Source organism: Monodelphis domestica, chromosome 4, assembly GCF_027887165.1.
Source record: "Monodelphis domestica isolate mMonDom1 chromosome 4, mMonDom1.pri, whole genome shotgun sequence".
NCBI classification, from domain to species: Eukaryota; Metazoa; Chordata; class Mammalia; order Didelphimorphia; family Didelphidae; genus Monodelphis; species Monodelphis domestica.
The window spans coordinates 84,604,233-84,623,184 of record NC_077230.1 but is presented as its reverse complement, the minus strand read 5'-3'; the positions used below and the strand labels follow the sequence as shown (position 1 = coordinate 84,623,184).

Genomic DNA, 18,952 nt, shown 5'->3' with positions numbered 1-18,952 from the left:
AGTATGTGAGGCCAGATTTGAACCTAAGACCTCCCATCTCCAGGAGGTACTGTCTTAATGCTACACTTGTATTTCCAGTACCCAGAAGTACCCAATACATAGTACGTACTTAGCATTGTTGATTGATACAGTGTGCTTTGAGAGGCACAGTGTGGTATAGAGGATTGGAAGCTGTCATGAAGGGCTGAGATTGACTATCTCTTTATCTCTTGACTATCAATCATATCTCTTAATGTCTATCTCAATATCTCTTTATTCATCTAGCTATAGCTCTTTCTGTCTTATCTCTGTCTATTGATTTTACATCTATACCTATTATATCTCCATATGCCTATGTCTTTATCTCAGCCTATATTTCTATCATATTTCTATATCTCCATCTCTCTAATATATAACAATAGCTTTATTTCTCTAACTGTATACACCTATCTGTGTTGTATATATTGTTGTATATACTAAATTAATAATTAGTATGTAATATAACTAAAACATATACATTAATCAGGTCCAGATATAGATGCTGCATCAATAATAAATAAGCAATTATAACAATACAATACAATTATAACAATACAAGTAATAATAATATATTTTTAAAATTTGACTTTTAAATTTGCAAAGCATTTTCTTCTTGGAGGACTTGTCACAAAACTAGTATTAGTCTGAGGTGGGATTCAAAGTCACTTGCCTTTCATTTGTATCCTAAATTATTTTTATATATAATATATATATAATATATAATAATAAAATATAAAAAATTATAAAGGGCATTGTTTCACTTGATCTTTACAATAAATGTTCACTGTGGGTAGCATCAATATTATTGTACCTATTTTACAGATAAGGAAACTGAAATTTGGACAAGTAAATGACCTCAAAGTTTCTGAGTGAGTGAGTTGTATAGCCAGGAATCAAAGCCAGGAGTTCTGAACCCAAGGCCACTTAACCCACTCTACCACAGTATCTCCCACATATATCATGACTTGAAACCCCAACATTTTATAGAGACCTAGCTGCCCTATGTGTTTCTCACAGTGCAGAAACCAGAGCCTTAGTGGTGAACTACCCTCCCAGCGAGGAAAAAAACTCAGGTAGGAAAGGAACAATGTCTATAGCTATCATTGGCTTTCCCTTTGCTGTATTTCAGCTCCTAGATTAATTACATTACTACCAGTTTATCTGGTCTCCAAAGATGAACTATCCTCTCCTGAGTGACATGGTAAAAATCACTTTATTCTTAGTTCGAGGGGAAGCAGTATTGGAGATTTTTGAAAACAAATTTAAATTTAGAAATTAAAACTCCCTGTGAGATACAGAAGTAGAAGGAGGGAAGAGGGAAAGAAAGGGGAGGAGGGAGAGAAGAAGAAAGAAAAGAGGAGAGAGAGAGACAGGAAGAAACACAGAGACAGAAAAAAGGGATGAAAAGAAGAAGAAGAAGAAGAAGAAGAAGAAGAAGAAGAAGAAGAAGAAGAAGAAGAAGAAGAAGAAGAAGAAGAAGAAGAAGAAGAAGAAGAAGAAGAAGAAGAAGAAGAAGAAGAAGAAGAAGAAGAAGAAGAAGAAGAAGAGGAGGAGGAGGAGGAGAAGGAGGAGGAGAAGGAGGAGGAGAAGGAGGAGGAGGAGGAAGAAGAAGAGGAAGAAGAAGAAGAAGAAGAGGAAGAAGAAGAAGAAGAAGAAGAAGAAGAAGAAGAAGAAGAAGAAGAAGAAGAAGAAGAAGAAGAAGAAGAAGAAGAAGAAGAAGAAGAAGAAGAAGAAGAAGAAGAAGAAGAAGAAGAAGAAGAAGAAGAAGAAGAAGAAGAAGAAGAAGAAGAAGAAGAAGAAGAAGAAGAAGAAGAAGAAGAAGAAGAAGAAGAAGAAGAAGAAGAAGAAGAAGAAGAAGAAAAAGAAGAAGGAGGAGGAGGAAACAGCATATAAAATTCATACCCTATCTTTTAGGAATATCTAGATAATGCTTGACTGCTGAACAATTTTGAGGAACCTACCCTCCCTAGCATCCTTTATGTTTCTCAATTTCCTATGACTCTTGCAAGCAGGGAAGGATTCCTCTTCTCCAATTAAAAAATAACATTGCTTGACGTAACATTTTGCTTCTTGCTATTATCCCAATTATGCATTTTCTTTCACCACTAAACTTCTGGAATAATGGCCTTAATTTTCTCACTATCCATTCTCTCCATAATCCCATGCACATGCTTTCTAACTCCAATAACTATCAAAGTGGCATTCTCAAAAGTTTCCAGTGACCTCCCCTTATTGTCTAATTGAATTCTTAAAAACATTTAGAAGAGATCTTAGAGGTCATCTATCATCTAATCCAACCCCCTAAATAAATCATTAATCCTGCCAATAATGCCTCCATTATGGGTCACCCAATTCTCGATTAGAAGACCTCTAGCATGTTCTTCTCAAGGCAATCCATCCCTTTGTTTGGACAACTCTAGAAATTACAGAAATTTCCCTAGCTGGAACTGACTTCTGTAATATCTATCTACCCATCTGGTATTAATTCTCCCCTCAGTGCTCAAGCAGAAAAAGTTTGGAAACTTGCCCAGGGTCACACAGCTGAAGGCTTCTGTTTCCAAATTTGGTGCTCGTTTTGTTTGATCACACTTCCTCTCCTGCCTGGTTATGCCTGGCTCTTTCCTTAAGTTGAGGCAATTCTAGTTCCCTAGGCCTCCCTTCTCAAGAGACTCCTTCAGACAATAAATGCTTATTCTTGGCACCAAAGCCCCAAACTATTGTCTCTGGATAAACATTTCTGACATTCAAGCTATTTTTTTTCTATTTGCAAGAGATAGCTTAGGGAATACCTTTGAAGAAGTTTTGCTGAGGCTTATTAAAAAAAAAAAAAAGATTTTAGGTCTCCTGCCTAAACGTAAATTTGAAGCACTAGAAACAAAACTTAGGACAATATGTAGAAGCTGAATTGAGGTAAATTTGAGATCAATGTAAGGGGAAATTTTTACTAATTTCTAAGTTTAGTTTACTAATTTAGTTTTACTAATTTCTAAGTTTAATTACTAAACTAATTACTAAAACTTTAGCAAAGTGGGGGGGGGGAGTAGATTCTTCCCTTCTGGAGGTCAGTAGGGAGTAGATGGGTGACTTCTTGTTGGTGATGTTATCAGAGAGGATTCTTGGTCTGTAATGACCAAGATGGTCCATCAAGATCTTTTCAATAATAATAATAATAATAATAATAATAATAATAATAATAATAATAATAATAATAGCTAACTTTTATATAGTTCCTACTATGTTCCAGGAACTGTGCTAAGTGCTTTATAATTATTATCTCATTTGATCCTCCCAACAACCTTGGGAGGCAGGTGCTAATATTATCCCCATTTTAGAGATGAGACTAAGAAATATCTGAAGTCAGGTTTGAACTCATCTTCCTGACTATATCTACTGTGCCACCTAACTTTCTCTTTAAACCCAAAAGAGCCCATGACAAACTTAATTCTAGCAACTTTTTATTCTATTCTATTTATACTATTCTAATATTAATTTATTAATCCTAGCAAACTTTTAATCCTATGCAAGATAAACATTGCCTTGAATATAGTAGGTATTTAATAAATGCTTATTTAATTGCCTTGAAATAAAATATTCTAAGTGTGTTTATATATATATATATGCAATTTCTTCTCCAAGTTTCTTTGATATAAGCATACCCAAGAGCTCCCCTGTGACACAAATCATTATTGTACAGCTCTTTTGTATATTCTGTGTCTAAGATCCCAAATAGCTATCAGTGTAGCCTTGAAAAAGACTTTCTCAAAGATATCTGAGGAATACAAACACAAATACAGAGGGAAAATTACCCAGGTAAGAAGACTCCTCAGATCCTTAATACGTTGCCACCGAAAAGCTTGACCTGGCTTTTTTTTTGCTCTCCCTCCTTCCAACTCAAGGCCCATACTATCAGACCCAATTTAGAAACCTCAACCCAGAGGCTTGGCCTATTCCTGGTTTTATGCTTCCATACAGAGAAGCTGCCTTTAGAGGGACTAGACAGAGAGAATAAATAGTAAATGCATTTGACATTAAAGCAGTGGGAGAGAAGCTAATGCTCTGTTAGGGCCATTGACTACCACTTGTAACTTCTGGCTTCCCCAGCTCTAAGTTCTCCACCACCATGATTGTCATAATATCACCATCCACTATCTGTTAAATAAACCATGCTCGATATTTCTTCTTTGTCTTTGCTGAAGTTTTTCTCTTGGCCTAAAATATACGCCTTTTCCCCTTGTGGATCTTAACAGACTGTCTTTCCTCCTAATCCAATTTCCTTTGCTAACTAACCTATCTTCATTGCTTTCTTCCTCCTCTTAATGTGTACCATCTATCCACAAAATTTAACTCGTAAATTATGGGTGCTGAGGTACTGAACACTCAGTAACAATAAGGAGATAGCTAGTTTTTCAACCAGCACCTCAGAATGCATAAGTTTAAATCCAAATAAAAATTATCCTCTTAAATAGGTCCTCTTGGGAGGTGATAGATATATGGATGCCAATGAAACTGCCATTACACAGGACATTTTTACAATTCCTCTTGGAAAAACCAGTCTCATCGCTTCCATGACACACCTCATTTTAGGGTACCAATTCATTTCAAAATGCTTTATTAATGTTTAAAATTCTTACTCATTCCCTAATAACTTTTTGTCTATCATCATATAACTTTCACTGATAACAAAAAACAATTAACCAATGCAGTGTCTCCATAGGTCAATATATACAACACTTGGCACCTATATATGTCACTTCTCTACCAAATGGAGTATGTTTCATCATCTGTCTTCTGTAACCACGAGTCATACCTATCTTTTAAATTTAAAATTGTATTTCTCAACATAATTATATTTTCTATTCATCAGATTTGGTTCTGAATTGACTTTTGGCTATTGCAAAAAATCAAATCCATCTTGGAAAATCAAAGACAGGACAATATTCTAAGATTCAAAAGAATGTGCTGAAAGATCTGAAGGCGATTCCTAACTAAGAGTTTAAGAGTCAGTTCACCCAAAGGTGGCATTATCCAAGGAGAATGTTAGCATCTTTAAAAAAACTTCCCTCTTAGAATCAATGTGTAGATTGGTTCTAAGGCAGAAGAGTGGTAAGTGCTAGGCAGTGGGGATCAAATGACTTGCCCAGGGTCACACAGCTAGGAAGTGTCTGAGTCCAGATTTGAACCCAGGACCTCCCATCTCTGGTACTGGAGAATATTAGCTTCTTAAGGGCTGGGGCTGTTTCACTTCATATTTGTATCCCCAGTGCCTTGCACATAGTAGATACTTTGAGTCCCTTAATATTTGGTACAATGTACACAATTGGGCACACACAGAGTAAGCATTCAGTAAATGTTTGCTGATGTAAGATAGATGTGAGATCTGACTTCCTAAGATCTCTAGTAAGATCAAAATTCAGAAGGCATGTCCAACTAACACCACAACTAAGCTTACTCACCAAAGCACTTTGGGTGTGTCCTGAAACCCTGTGGCCCAGTTGTTCAAGTTATTGGGTACCATCACAGATGCTCCAGGTTTTATCCTATTGGGCACCCAGAGGTACACACACTCAAAAGATGACTATGAGGAAGTGGCTTCCTGGTAAGTAGATAAAATGATAGATTTTTAAAAGCTGAACACCTACCCCTCCTGTTCTCTTCTCCTTGCTCACCACTGACACTTGGCAAAGTCCAGTCATTCAACAGAATATTAAAGCCCTGAAGATCTTTGGTCCTAGGATTGGCCATCATCCATGATATTTCACCAACAGAGGAGACCTCCCTAGTCAAGTCTCGATACTTTTTTATTTTTTAACGTTGCCTTTTTTCTTGGAATTAATACTAAGTATTTGTTCCAAGACAGAAGAGTGGCAAGGGGTCAGTAATTGAGGTTAAGTGACTTGCCCAAGGTCACTTAATACCATTTACTAGTCCAAAGAAAGAGAGTATATGAAGCAGCTTAGGGTAATGTACAGTGAAAAACTTGGCATCACAGGACCTAAATTTGAATCCTTGCCCAAGACACTCACTTATCCTCTTTGGGTCTCAGTTTCCTTACCTACAAAATGAAGGGTTGGATTAGATGGATTCTGAAGTCCTTTCCAACTCTTTGTCAATGGTTGTATGATAGAGAGTGCTGGAATAAAAGGAGAAAACGGGGAAACAGAACTCTGATATTCAAGTAGAGGCAGCACACTAAGTCAACTGTTTAGTAAACAGAGTTATGCTACCTACAAGTGGGAATATAGTCAGATACTTCTTAATCACTCAATAGAGTGGATTATTTGGGGGGGATGGAATAGAGATAGATAAAGAAATGAGTTGGTAAAATAGGTAAGAATGATAGTATTTTCTCTGAACCAACTTGGGTTTAGTTTTTTGTTTTTATATTTCAATAGATCCATAGGTCTCTAGATATAGGTACACCCTCCACCCTCAATTTATCTATGCCATTCCATCATGTACAATTCTTGTTTATATCATTCCTTTTTTAGAAAAATTATCTTTTTTTTGTTTTAACATCACCTTCATTTCCCAATATATCCTGTCCTGTCCCTTTGCCCATTGAGTCATCCTTCATAATGAATAATTTTTAAAAGTGTGCCCTTCCCCCCAAGGATCCTCCATAAAAGACCTGCCCAAAATATCTGAGAATTTGGGGTATATAAGATTAATACTTGAGCTTTCCATTTAAAATATATTTCCTTTATCACATCTCCTTATTGGTACACATACATGTGTGGGTATAAGCATACATATGCATATCATATATCTATTTGATGTTTTATGTCACTTTTTATGTTTAAGTTATTGTTTAGTATCATTCTGCATCTTATACCCAACCTATGATTTATTTATTATTCTTTATGCTGGGTGTGGCATCAGGAAAACCTTGTTTCAAATCTTGCCTCAGACAGTTACTTGCCATGTGACCTTGGGAAAATCAATTAACTTTTTAGTCTCAGTTTCCTCATTTGTAATATGGGGATAATAATAGCACCAACCTTACAAGATTATGAGGATCAAACAGACAATGTATGTAAGACATTTTTACAACCCATAAAGTGTCAGCTAGGTGTCGTGTTAAATAAAGCACCAAGACTGGAATCAGGACAACCTAACTTCAAATCTGGCCTCAGACATTTGTTAGTTGTATAACCCTGGATAAATGATTTCATCCTTTTTGCCTCAGTTTCCTCATTTGTAAAATGATCTAGGGAAGGTAATGGCAAACCACTCCAGTATTCCTGCCAAGAAAACCCCAAATGCAATCAAGAAGAGTCAGACAAAACTGAAACAACAACAAAGCATCATATAAAGTTGAACTAATAATAATAATTCATTTACTGAAACAAAATAAAAATGGGAGAAGAAGAGAGAGATAAAAGGAACAAGGGAACCAGGAAGGAAAGAAGGGTCAGCAAGAAGGCAGGCAGGCTACAGATTAGAATGTGGTACCTCTGCTTGCCTGTAGCTGAATAACTGAGAGATGCAGGCTAATCTTTGTTTTCTCATTAAACAGGATGTTTCTCCATTCAACGTTGTTGCCTGGCATGGAAACTACACTCCCTATAAATACAACCTGGAGAACTTTATGGTCATCAACAGTGTTGCCTATGACCATGCGGTAGGTCTTGAGAAGGGAGATGTCTTTGGGATTGGGAGGAAGGGGGTAATCTTTTGCCTTTGAAATGAAAACAGTTTCCCCTGGGCATCCTCTTGCAATGCAAAAGGACTTGAGTGGTTTTAACTACAACATAAGATAGCCACAGAATTTAGCTTTTGGGTTAATAGTAAGTTCCAAAGAAAATTGCAGAGCCTGAACTTTGGGGTATCTCACCAAAATCAAGTCAACATCTCATTGAACCAAAAGAACAAGATGTTGCAGATCCATAAAATGAGAGAATTGGACTCAATGATCTCTCAGATTCCTTCCAGCTCTGATGAACCAGCATCCACAATTAAACTCTTTCAAAGTAGAGTTTTGCTTTTGGGGTTTTGTTTTGTTTTTGTCTTTGTATCACCAGTACCAAGTGCAAGGTTTATATAGTAAACAAAATAAAGCTTGTCAAATTGAAATGATCATTGACCTCTGACACTGGTCTCCAGAGTAGACAGCATAAGGCTACCACTTCATAATCTTCCCTCCCTCCCTCCCTCCCTCCCTCCCTTCCTTCCTTCCTTCCTTCCTTCCTTCCTTCCTTCCTTCCTTCCTTCCTTCCTTCCTTCCTTCCTCCCTCTCTCCTCTCATTTCCTCCCTCCTTTCCTTCCTTCTCTCTTCCTAATTCCTCTGTAACCATTTCTGAACTCCTGCAATGTATCCATCCACCACTATGTTATGCACTGGAGGGATACAAAGAAGAAATAAGAATTAGTCTCTGCCCTCCCTGAGCTTACACTCTTAACATTGGGGAAAAGTTTAAAATGACTGTAATACTAAGAGCATATAATAAATATCTGAGAAATAGAAAGGGTTAGGAAACTTTCCAGACACTAAGGTAATAAGATTTGCCGCCTACTTCATACTAGATTAACTTAATCTATAATACAGTGTGGTAATTAAAGCAGAAGGCAGGAGGGCAGATAGAAGAATTATTTTGCAATAATTCAGTTGATTTCTACAATACTTAAGTATCAGTCTGAGAAATAGCAACTCCTTAAAAAATGCCAAAGGGGAAAATAACAACCAGAAGCAACCTTTTTAAAAGGAGCTTTAAAAGTTGAGTAGGCATTGAGTAGCACGACTTTTTCCTTTAATGGGCTTCTCATGTGTAATGGAAAAAGAGCTAGATTTCAAGTCAAAGAAGCCATACTTATATGCAGGCTCTGCCACTAATTCCCTGCATGTCCTTGAGTCAATCATTTCCCCTCAGGGCTTCAGATTCCTACTCTGGAAAATAAAGGATTTGGATTAAATGACTTCTACAATCCTGTACAACTCTAAGTGCCATCTCCTATGAAATGTTAACTATTACAAGGCTGAGGATTGGCATTTTGGCTAATTTTTTAATTATCTCACTATTTTGCACTTGCCTAGATCTTTTGTGGCCCAAAGATTTCAAAATCCTTTATCATCCTTTGGACCTTTGTCCCTTTCCTTCTTCCTCTCTTTCTCTTTTGCCTTCTGTTCCCTTGTTATAATTTCCTTTCAGTGTGCATGTCTCTCTCTGCCTCTGTCTTTGTCTCTCACTCTCTCTCTGTCCCACTTTCCTCTGTCCCTGTCTCTCTCTTTAAGCCCTTACCTTCTGTCTTAGTATCAGTTCTAAGACAGAACAGCAGCAAGTGCTAGGCAATCAGGGTTAAGTGACTTGCCCAGGATCACACAGTTGGGAAGTATTTGAGGCCAAATTTGAACCCAAGCCCTCCCTCCTGTAGGCCTTGTGCATGTGTCTCTTAACCCAATCTTTGAATAATTCTATCCCTGGGAGGGCATAAACTCCTTTTATCCACCTTTTGCATGAATCTGTAGTTTGTGATATCTTGGGTACTTCTTAAGGACAGAACAGAGATTCCTAACCTTTGTCATTCTAGCAAAGCCTAGAGACACCACAGAATAATGTGTTTGTTTGTTTGTTTGTTTGTTTGTTTGTTTTTTTAATTAAAAACCCTTACCCTCTCTCTTAGAATCAATACTATATATTGGTTCCAGGGAAGAAGAGTGATCATTTAATAAGGGTTAAGTGACTTGCCCAGGGTCACCCAGCTAGGAAATGTCTAGGGCCACATTTGAACCCAGGACTTCCTGTCTCTAGGTCTGGCTCTCAATCCACTGAGCCATCTAGCTGCTTCCAGAACAATGTTTTTAAATGTATACATTAAAATACACATAGTTACAAAAGAACCAATTATATTGCAATAGAATTATGGGAGGAATTTTCTTTTAAGTTCCCAGAATTCAAGTTTAGAAATTGTGGGCTGGAGAAAGAAATGGAAGGAAAACATGTAATACGACTCTCCTCAGACATGTCTCTCAGAAGAGAGCAGAGATGTGCTTAGGAAATCTTGGAGAGAAATTACTTTTTTCTATGCAGAATTGTCATATGATTTTAATTTTAGCTTTTCTCATCAGGAGCCTCTCAAATGACCCTTCAGGCTATCGGCAATCCTCTGCTATTTAACTTAAAGTTACCATGTCCTTATTTTGCAGGGCCACAGGAACCCCGGGTTCTCAGCTCAGTAGAATATTATGTACCATATGTTCTATAAGACAACCACAACAGGGATGAAAATCAGTTTATGGTTCACTCACAGGGTGTTAATCCACCTTGCTGCAGAACATAGCAGGGGGGAAAGCCAGAGAGGCCTAATCATTGCTTCATCAGGACCAACAGGTCTAGACATCTAAGGGTAACCACAGGAAGGACAGGATATGAGGCTTAATCAGAAAACTGGAATCTCCAGGAAAATCATGAACTGCAACCAAAGGACCTACCTCAGAAGAGAGCAGGTGTTTTCTTGTAATACGATCTCATCAGAGTCCATAATTCTCCCTTCAATTTTCATAGGATCCATCCATTTTCACCGTGTTAACTGCTAAGTCAGTTCGTCCTGGAGTGGCCATTGCTGATTTTGTCATCTTCCCACCTCGCTGGGGAGTCGCTGATCACACCTTCCGACCTCCTTATTATCACAGTAAGCTTCTTGCTTAATAAAATGCATTGGAAAAACAAGGATGAACCAAATGAAGTGGTCAGGCTCTGGGAGCAAAAACAGAAAGGCTTAGAATTAAAGCCTGGTCATTTTCTGGAAATGCCAGAGTCATGAGAATTCAGGTCTTGTCTCAGAAGATTATCTGAGCTCACAGAGCTCTCATCCCTGCTCTCTGGTCTCTTGGATGGTCATATACTCCTCCCTCTCCAAGGACTTGTGGCAAAGAAGTGGTGCAGTGGATAGAACTTTGGATTTGGAGTTAATAAGACTGAACATTTACTAAGCCTCAGACACTTACAAGCTGTGTGACCCTGGGCAAGTCACTTAACCCATATTGCATAGCCTTTACTGTTCTCCTGACTTGGAACCAATACTTAATATTGATTCTAAGACAGAAGGTAAGGGTTTAGAAAACAGTTTTTAAAGACTTCATATAGAATAGTCATTGTCAAGAACAGGTCCTGGCAAGTATATTAGAAACTAAAGTACCCAATGCAGTGCCATATAAATAGGCACTCAGTACATATTAATCAAATGAATGAATGAATGAAGTTCTTAATGATAGCATCTTTTATTGTGCTACAGCTGGCAAAAATTCAATGGCAATAGACCAAGGTGGTCTGTATAGAGTTCTCTGTAAAATTTCCAGTTGCCTAGAGATTGCTTAGTTAAGAGTGACTGATCTTTTGCTTCTGAGGTTTTTATATGCATGTGTCTGCTCCCTAAGCAAAAGAAAAGGATGCTACTTGGTCACAGAGCAGAGCCAGAGCAGAAGCAAATGAAAAACCAAACAAGTTTATGATTTATAGGAAATTGATCGGTGTGAAGGAAAGGGGTTTTATATAATTCAATAGCATAATTTTATGAGTGATGTTAATAGAGTTAAAAGGGGGAAATGTTTTAAGTGACTATAGGAAAATGACTAAATGAAGCAATAATACAGCATCCATCTTTTCATTCACTCAATTCATTCAATCACAAAATACTTATGGAGAACCCATAATAATGAAGTATGCCTATTTTTAAAAGCATAAGACTCATAATTAACAATAATTGTTCCCATCCTTATAGTCATTGCTTTCAGTGGAACCAACTGCCATTCAATTCAATTCCACATACATGTAGTATACTAAATATTTATTAATATTGTATTAGACCAGGACATTGAATTAGACATGATTGAAAAATGATGACAAATGATATAGTTTCTATCCTGCAGAAATTTATAATCATCTCTTCTAGGAGTAGGTAAACAATGTATAAAGATAACTACAATGGAAGTTAACATTAGATAAAGACAGACATAGGAAAGGTTGAACAGAGAGACCTGAGAGTTTGAAAGAGGGAAGGGTCACTTTTCCCTGGGAAGGTGTGGCCATCCAGGAGCCTGATGGAAAGACTGAACAGAGTTCTTAAAAGAAAAGAAAGATTTTGGGGGCAGCTGGGTAGCTCAGTGAATTGAGAGCCAGTCCTAGAGATGGGAGGTCCTAGGTTCAAATCTGGCCTCAGCCACTTCCTAGCTGTGTGACCCTGGGCAAGTCACTTGACCCCCATTGCCTAGCCCTTACCACTCTTCTGCCTTGGAATTGACTCCAAGACGGAAGGTAAGGGTTTATAAAAAAAAAAAAAAGAAAAAAGAAAAGAAAGATTTTAATGGGGAAAAATGTTCAGAAGTCCAACTTCACTTCCAAATAGGACTTGTATGATATACTTAGACATATACAGTTTTGTATTAAATTATTATTATTACATATTATATTACATTATATTATATGTATTATATTATAAAGAACAACTAAGTGGTGCAGTGGATAGAGTGTGCCTCAATTTCTTCATCTACAAAATGAGCTAAAGAAGGAAATGGCAAACCATGCCAGTATCTCTGTCAAGAAAAACCCAAATGGAGTCATAAAGAGTTGGAAGCTACTGAAACAAGTGAACAATTGTTTTATAATTGTTCTTTTTATACAAATCTTTTCTCCTTGCCTAGATTCAAAGTCCTTTGGAGATAGTCTTGTCTTGCTTTTTGATAATTCTTGTCATGTCTTTTACAATGCCTACCACACAAAAGGCGAAGTGAGGCAAATGGTAGGCATTTAGTAAAAGACTATTGATTTGATTTGTTGTTGTTAGACCTTAGGTACCTCTAGGAGATATGTTGGCCTCTTACCTTTCCTTCCTCACTCCCTCAACCTGTTGAATTTCTATACAACCTTTTAAAGCCCAACTCAAATGCCATCACCTCCATGAAGTCTTCCCTGATTTCCCTTCCCTAAGTCAATAGTAACCATACCTCTTTGACTTCATACAGCATTTCATTTTGCAACACTCTCATTCATTTGTCCTATCATGTGTTCATTATCTATGCTGACATCTTAATATTATTAATTAATATTTTAAAATCCACTGGTTGTACTTGCCAGAGCAGGGTAGGAGGGGAGTTGATTCTGTGGCTCCTAGTCTATTATGATCAGCAAAAAGGCATTAGTTGTAGAGGCCATCAATCTACCATCTTTATCTGAATGAGGCTTAGTGAGCTTTGACCCAATAAAGTCTCAGCATTTCATGTCTGCTTGTTTGTCCTCTAGTAACTCTTGTTGATTTTATAGTTGATATTCATAAAATATACAAAACTTGTATATTTTATAGGCCTATAAAATTTATAGGTCTGAAGTTAATGAAATTTGGTGCCCAACTAAAAAGTAATAAGAAACAAATCAAGCTTGGCTTTGGGTAGGCTCTTCTGTAACAAAATAATATTGGTTTACCTCTATAGCATTTTAAAATTCTCAAAGAACATTATAAATACTATCTCAGTTGATCCTCACAACAACCCTGAGAGGTAGGTGCTATTATTATCCCTGTTTTACAGAGGAGGAAACTGAGGCAAATAGAGATTAAGTGACTCTGCTCAGGATTACACAGCCAATCTAAGGCCAGATTTGAATTCAAGTCTTCCTGATTCCAGATCTAGCACTCTATCCGTTGGTCCACTTAGCATTATCTAGTTTGGTACTTATAATAACCCTGTGAGACAGGAGATATTATTAGGCTCATTATTCAGTGAGGGACCTGAGGCTGAGCAGTTAAGTGGCTTATACTGTTAGTAAGTATGTGAGAAAGGATTCTAACCCAGACCTTCTTGATTCTGAATCTTTCATCCACTATCTTGCTGGCTCAATAAACATTTTTCCTATAATTTTTAATGGATTTCAATTCCTTTTTATAGATGGGTCGAACATAGAAATAGGTGATTACATTGAGCCAAATCAATAATTTGTGGAACTACTAGTTATAAGTGAGTTTTACTCAAGACGTCAAAATATATTGCTACAGCAATAAGCAAAAAGCTTTGCAACTTTGATCTAATTTTAAGGGTTAAGCAGGGAATTATTCTCATAAAAAATATTGCCTCTAGGTAGCCTGAAACCACCTTAGCTAACCGAATTCAGCATTAATCAGACAGGCAAGGACTGTTCTCCTGTTATCTGTGAAAAGCGATGTAAAAATGCCAATGCTGAACCCACTGACACATACATTTGCATTCAGAACAGAGCAGACTTCTGCCTTGCTCTTCTCTCCCAATAAACCATGAAGGTGACCTTCAGGCTTCACTGGCACAGCAAAGAGTGAGACCGAGCACATTGGAGCCAGGAGCAAACCTGTTTATGAGTCAACAGTGATGTGGCAGCCAAAAAAAGCCAATTTAATCTTGGGCTGTATTAATAGAAGTCGAAAGGCGCAGGACAGGAGTCCAGTGGCACTGTGGCCCAGTCAGGCCACATCTAGAATCTTGTGTCCAGTCCTGAGTGGCACATTGCAGAAAGGACATTGGCAAACTGCAGCTGGTCCAGGAGAAGGGACCCCAAGGAGGCGAGGGTCCTTGGCACTTTGACAAATGAGCATTTGTTGATTTAAACCTGGAGAAGGCAAAACTGGAGGTGGGAGGGGGGTGTGGGGAACAATATCACTGTCTCCAAATGTCTGAAGGGTTGCCATATAGAAGCATTATGTTGTTCTGTTTAGTCCAAAAGTAGAACCAATGCATGGAAGACAAAGCACACTAAGTTTGGGTTCAAAATAAAGGAGCAATTTCTAACAACTTGAATTAAACAGGTAAAATGGGTCAAATAAGGAGAAAGTGAATTCATGTTCACTGAAAGGATTCACATAAAGGCTAGATAGTTGCTTATGGGGAGATATCATTGTAGGAACATATACTTTGTTGGTGTTTTTTTTATCTTTTACTTTGTATTTTATTAGTTCAGAAGAGTGGGAAGGGCTAGGCAATGGAGGGTAAGTGACTTGTCCAGGATCACACAGCTAGGAAGTGGCTAGGAAGACCAGATTTGAACCTAGGATGTCCAGTCTGTAGACCTGGCTCTCAGTGGATTGAACCACCTAGCTCCCTACTTTGTTGTAGGATTTAGAATAAATGACCTCTGAGGTCTCTTCCCATGACAAGCCGATATTTTTTCACAAGGAGAAGGATTTCAATATCCTTGGGAACACAAAGATGAAGACCCCATGCAGGTCAGAACATGGAGGCTCCTAGAGCTCCCTAGGACCCTGGAAGGGTTTGCCCAAGGTCACACAGGCAGTAGTGTCAGAGTGGTTCTGAGGCTGGCTCTCCAACCTTTACGTACACTACCTACCTCCCAGGCTGCCTTTTAGACATTGGAATTTTATAGGGAAACATCCCCTTTCCTCCATTCCCTCTTTGGGGGGGGGGGATAAGGAGAAGAGCGGAGCTATGATGAGAATCTCACCTTCCCTACTGGGGCTGTCACACTCCCAGCCTCCTGTCGAGTTTTGCCACAGTCATCTCCTCAGGGCCTCCAGCAGATTTGCTGCGGAGCCAAGCACAAAAAATGGCTTGGCACTTTGCTAGGACTCACACAGAGAGAAGGGGGAGGTGACTTTGGCTCCCATTTCAGAGGCTTGGTTTGCAAAGCTCAACTTCACGCTTTGTAGCTTCCTCCTCCTTTGGAGACTTTAAGCAGGAATAAGCTGCCACCAGCTGGATGGCCTCATCATCAAACAAGCACAGGCAGGACGGACCGCGGCAAGGGCCAAAGTTCACCCCCCCCAACCCCCCCCCCGCATCCCCCCAATGTCTCTACTCTAAAAACAGGGCTCTGCTCCCAAAGCAAAGCAGAACAAAGGCTGCTCATGACATTTGAGGAGATGAGATACAATCCAAGTGCTTTAAAGGCTCTCCTCAAATAAGACATCTCCCACGCACGTGTTAAAATAATACAAGAGTCTGTGACAGATGTACCTACGGGGATAACTTTGTGCAGTAACTCACTGCCTGGGAACAGCAAGCCAGGCAGAAGCCCTGGAAATCTACGCTCACCTGACTTGTGTGCCAGGGTCATGGAGAATGGCCCGAGAAGGCAGTAGAGAAGGAGTTCTCTGTCCATGGTGAGGTTTTCCAAATGTCCTTTTCTGGAAGTCTCAGGGGACCTACTGCAGTAAAGCTCTGGGATAGTACCAAGGCTCCTCGGGAAAGGCCATTGTTATGCAAATGAAATCAGTTGACCCATCCACACAGAAAAACCAGATTGATGAAAAAGCATTTATTGCCTGAATGCAACCCCACCAGCATCTCTTAAGTGCCTGCTATGTACTAGGTGCTAAGCAGACACCCTCCCTCTTTCTTCTCTCTCTGGTTCTGGCTCTCTGGCTCTCTTCTCTATCTCTTTGTGTCTCCTCTGTCTCTCTCTGTCTTTGTCTCTCTCTGTGTCTCTGTGTCTCTGTCTCTCTCTGTCTCTCTCTCTCTCTCTCCCTCCCCTCCTCCCTCCCTGTCTCTGGCTCTCTCCTTCCCTCCTTCTCTCTCTCTCTCTCACTTTCTTCCTCTGTCTCTCAATCTTATCTCTCTCTTTCATCTCTATCTCTCTTTCAATCTTTCATCTCTCAACCTCTCATCTCTCAAACTCTCTTTCAATCTCTCATCTCTCTCTCAAACTCTCTCTATTTCAATCTCTCTCTCCCTTTCATGTATATGTATACATATATTCTATATGTGTGCATGTATAAGTTTGTACATGTATGTAGACACTGCAAATAGATCATAACTTTGGCTTAGAATTAAAGCAATAAAAACACTTTGTTAGTGCCATTAAGAGATTAATAGATTCAAAAGAGGACTTCCAACTCATCTAGTGGTTCTTATAGGGAGAATTTTAAAAAGACATAGAGAAGTTGTTGCATACTCTGGAAGGGGGTAGTACCCATACTCATGACATCATAGATCCATTAAATCATGAAAGCACAGAATTTAAAGCAAAGGTTGAGGAAATATATACACTTAAGTACAATTAGGAACGTGGTTCACTAATCTTTTTTTTTTAACCATACCTTCTATCTTAGAATCAATACTGTGAATGGTTCCAAGATAGAAGAGCAGTAAGAGATAGGCAATGGAGGTTAAGTGACTTGCCCAGGGTCACCCAGCTAGGAAGTGTCTGAGGTCAGATTTGAATTTAAATTTAAATCCACTGAGCTGCCTAGCTACCCCTACTACCTTTAACCTTACTAATTTATTCATAGGTTCATAAATCTTGGAATGAAATGAATTTCAGAAATCATCCAGTTGAATTTCTTCATTCAATATATAAGGAAACACAGGCCCAGAGTGGTTAAGGGAGTTGTCCAAAATCACATAGAATAAGTCAGAAGTTAGACCTTCTTACAGAGGTTTCAATAGAACTCAGCCTTCAAACTCACCCCAAACATTTTCTTCTAATTAGAAGCTCATCCAGTAAGTATCCAGAGCTATATCGTTGGCTCTCTTAGAGGTTTAAGACTTCAGGACAGCCTGCTAACAAAAAGACCTTGCAAATAGTTTTTTCTCCAGCTTTTAATTCTCATTGGAAAAAGAAACCTTTAATTATCTACTTACAGTTATAAAAAGAGAAATCGTATTTGTCCTTTTTCATTTCCAGCTAATAGCCTTTTGGGAATGGGTTTGAGGAGAGCAAGGGAAGGGAGTTCTGAGGGTAATGTTGATTTCAGTCTCTATCTACAGCAGTAGACACAGGGAAAAGAGCACACATGTAAAACAGAGGTCCTCAAATAGTGGTCCAGGGCCCCCAAGGGTCCCTGAGACCCTTTCAAAAGGCCCTTGAGGTCAAAATTATTTTCATAATAATACTAAGATGTTTGAATTTCTAATATAATGAAAGTCAATAGATACAATCCACATAAATGAAAGCCAAGGAGGTCTTCCATTTTTAATTGTTTTAATCCTTACTGTCTTAGAATTGATACTCAGTATCAGTTCTAAGACAGAAGAACCCTACTACCTTTAACCATACTAATTTACTCATAGATTCATAGATCTTGGATGGAAAGGAATTTCAGAAATCATCAAATTGAAGTTAAGTGACTTGCCCAGGGTCATGCAGAGAAGTGTCTGATTTAAATCCAGGTTCTCCTGATGCTAAGCCTGGCCCTCTATCAACTAAGCCACCTGGCTGCTCCACATCATAATTTTTATGTGTATTAAGGATTCCTAAACCAAAAGGTTTGAGGAAGGCTTGTATAGACGATCCATAAGTGACAGAAAATCTAGGAAAACACTTTCCAAATAGTTGATGAAAACTGGCTAAAGTGATTTGAGCCAGCTAAGGCTGAAAAGGAACAGTAAGTCAGGGTTGAACAAAGATGAAATCTAAGGTCAAATATATTAAAGAATTATGACTCAAAGGGACTCTCTCAAGATGTAGACCAAGACAGTCTAGGATAGAAAAATGAAAGAATCATGGCAAAAAGGAGGTTACTATAGGCTGGATAATGCGACTATCAGGTACTATCTCAGGAGACCATCTGGAACAGATCAGGGAGCATCCCATCCACCCCTACATCCCCGAACTCCTGGAGAGTGAAATGTCCCCTCCTGTACATTTATGATTTATTGTGCCATTCCTTGACCCTTGCTGCTTTTCTATAGCCTCTTGTATGTAGAGAGGTGGGAAGGGGAGGGAAGATAACAGATCACATGTTGTTAGGAGGTTTTTTAAATTAATTTTCCTTTTTGTTTTTTCTTTTTTTCTCCATTTGTGGAAGTTGGTGGCCAATGATGATGGGTCAGAATCAGAAAGGAATAAGATAGCATTGTGATAAGAGAGATTGGTGGCTATATCTTGTATGAAGTTGGAAATATATGACTGGAGGAGGAGGAGTGGAGGTGGAGATTTGTGAGTCATCCCCTCTGAGGTGATAGTTGAAGCCTTATAAAGGCAGATGAGTTTGCAAAGGTGGTGACTGAGTGAGGAAATAAAAC

The 18,952-nt window shown here is 38.6% G+C and overlaps 1 protein-coding gene across 1 annotated transcript in view; it reads left to right on the top strand.

The window, feature by feature from the left end:
• HGD (homogentisate 1,2-dioxygenase) overlaps positions 1-18,952 on the top strand; it is an 86,084-nt gene that overhangs the window by 60,699 nt on the left and 6,433 nt on the right. The window contains exons 11-12 of the mRNA XM_001370868.5: positions 7,535-7,639; positions 10,518-10,644. Of these exons, the coding sequence (XP_001370905.4) occupies positions 7,535-7,639; positions 10,518-10,644 (232 nt within the window). The remainder of the gene's footprint in view (positions 1-7,534; positions 7,640-10,517; positions 10,645-18,952) is intronic.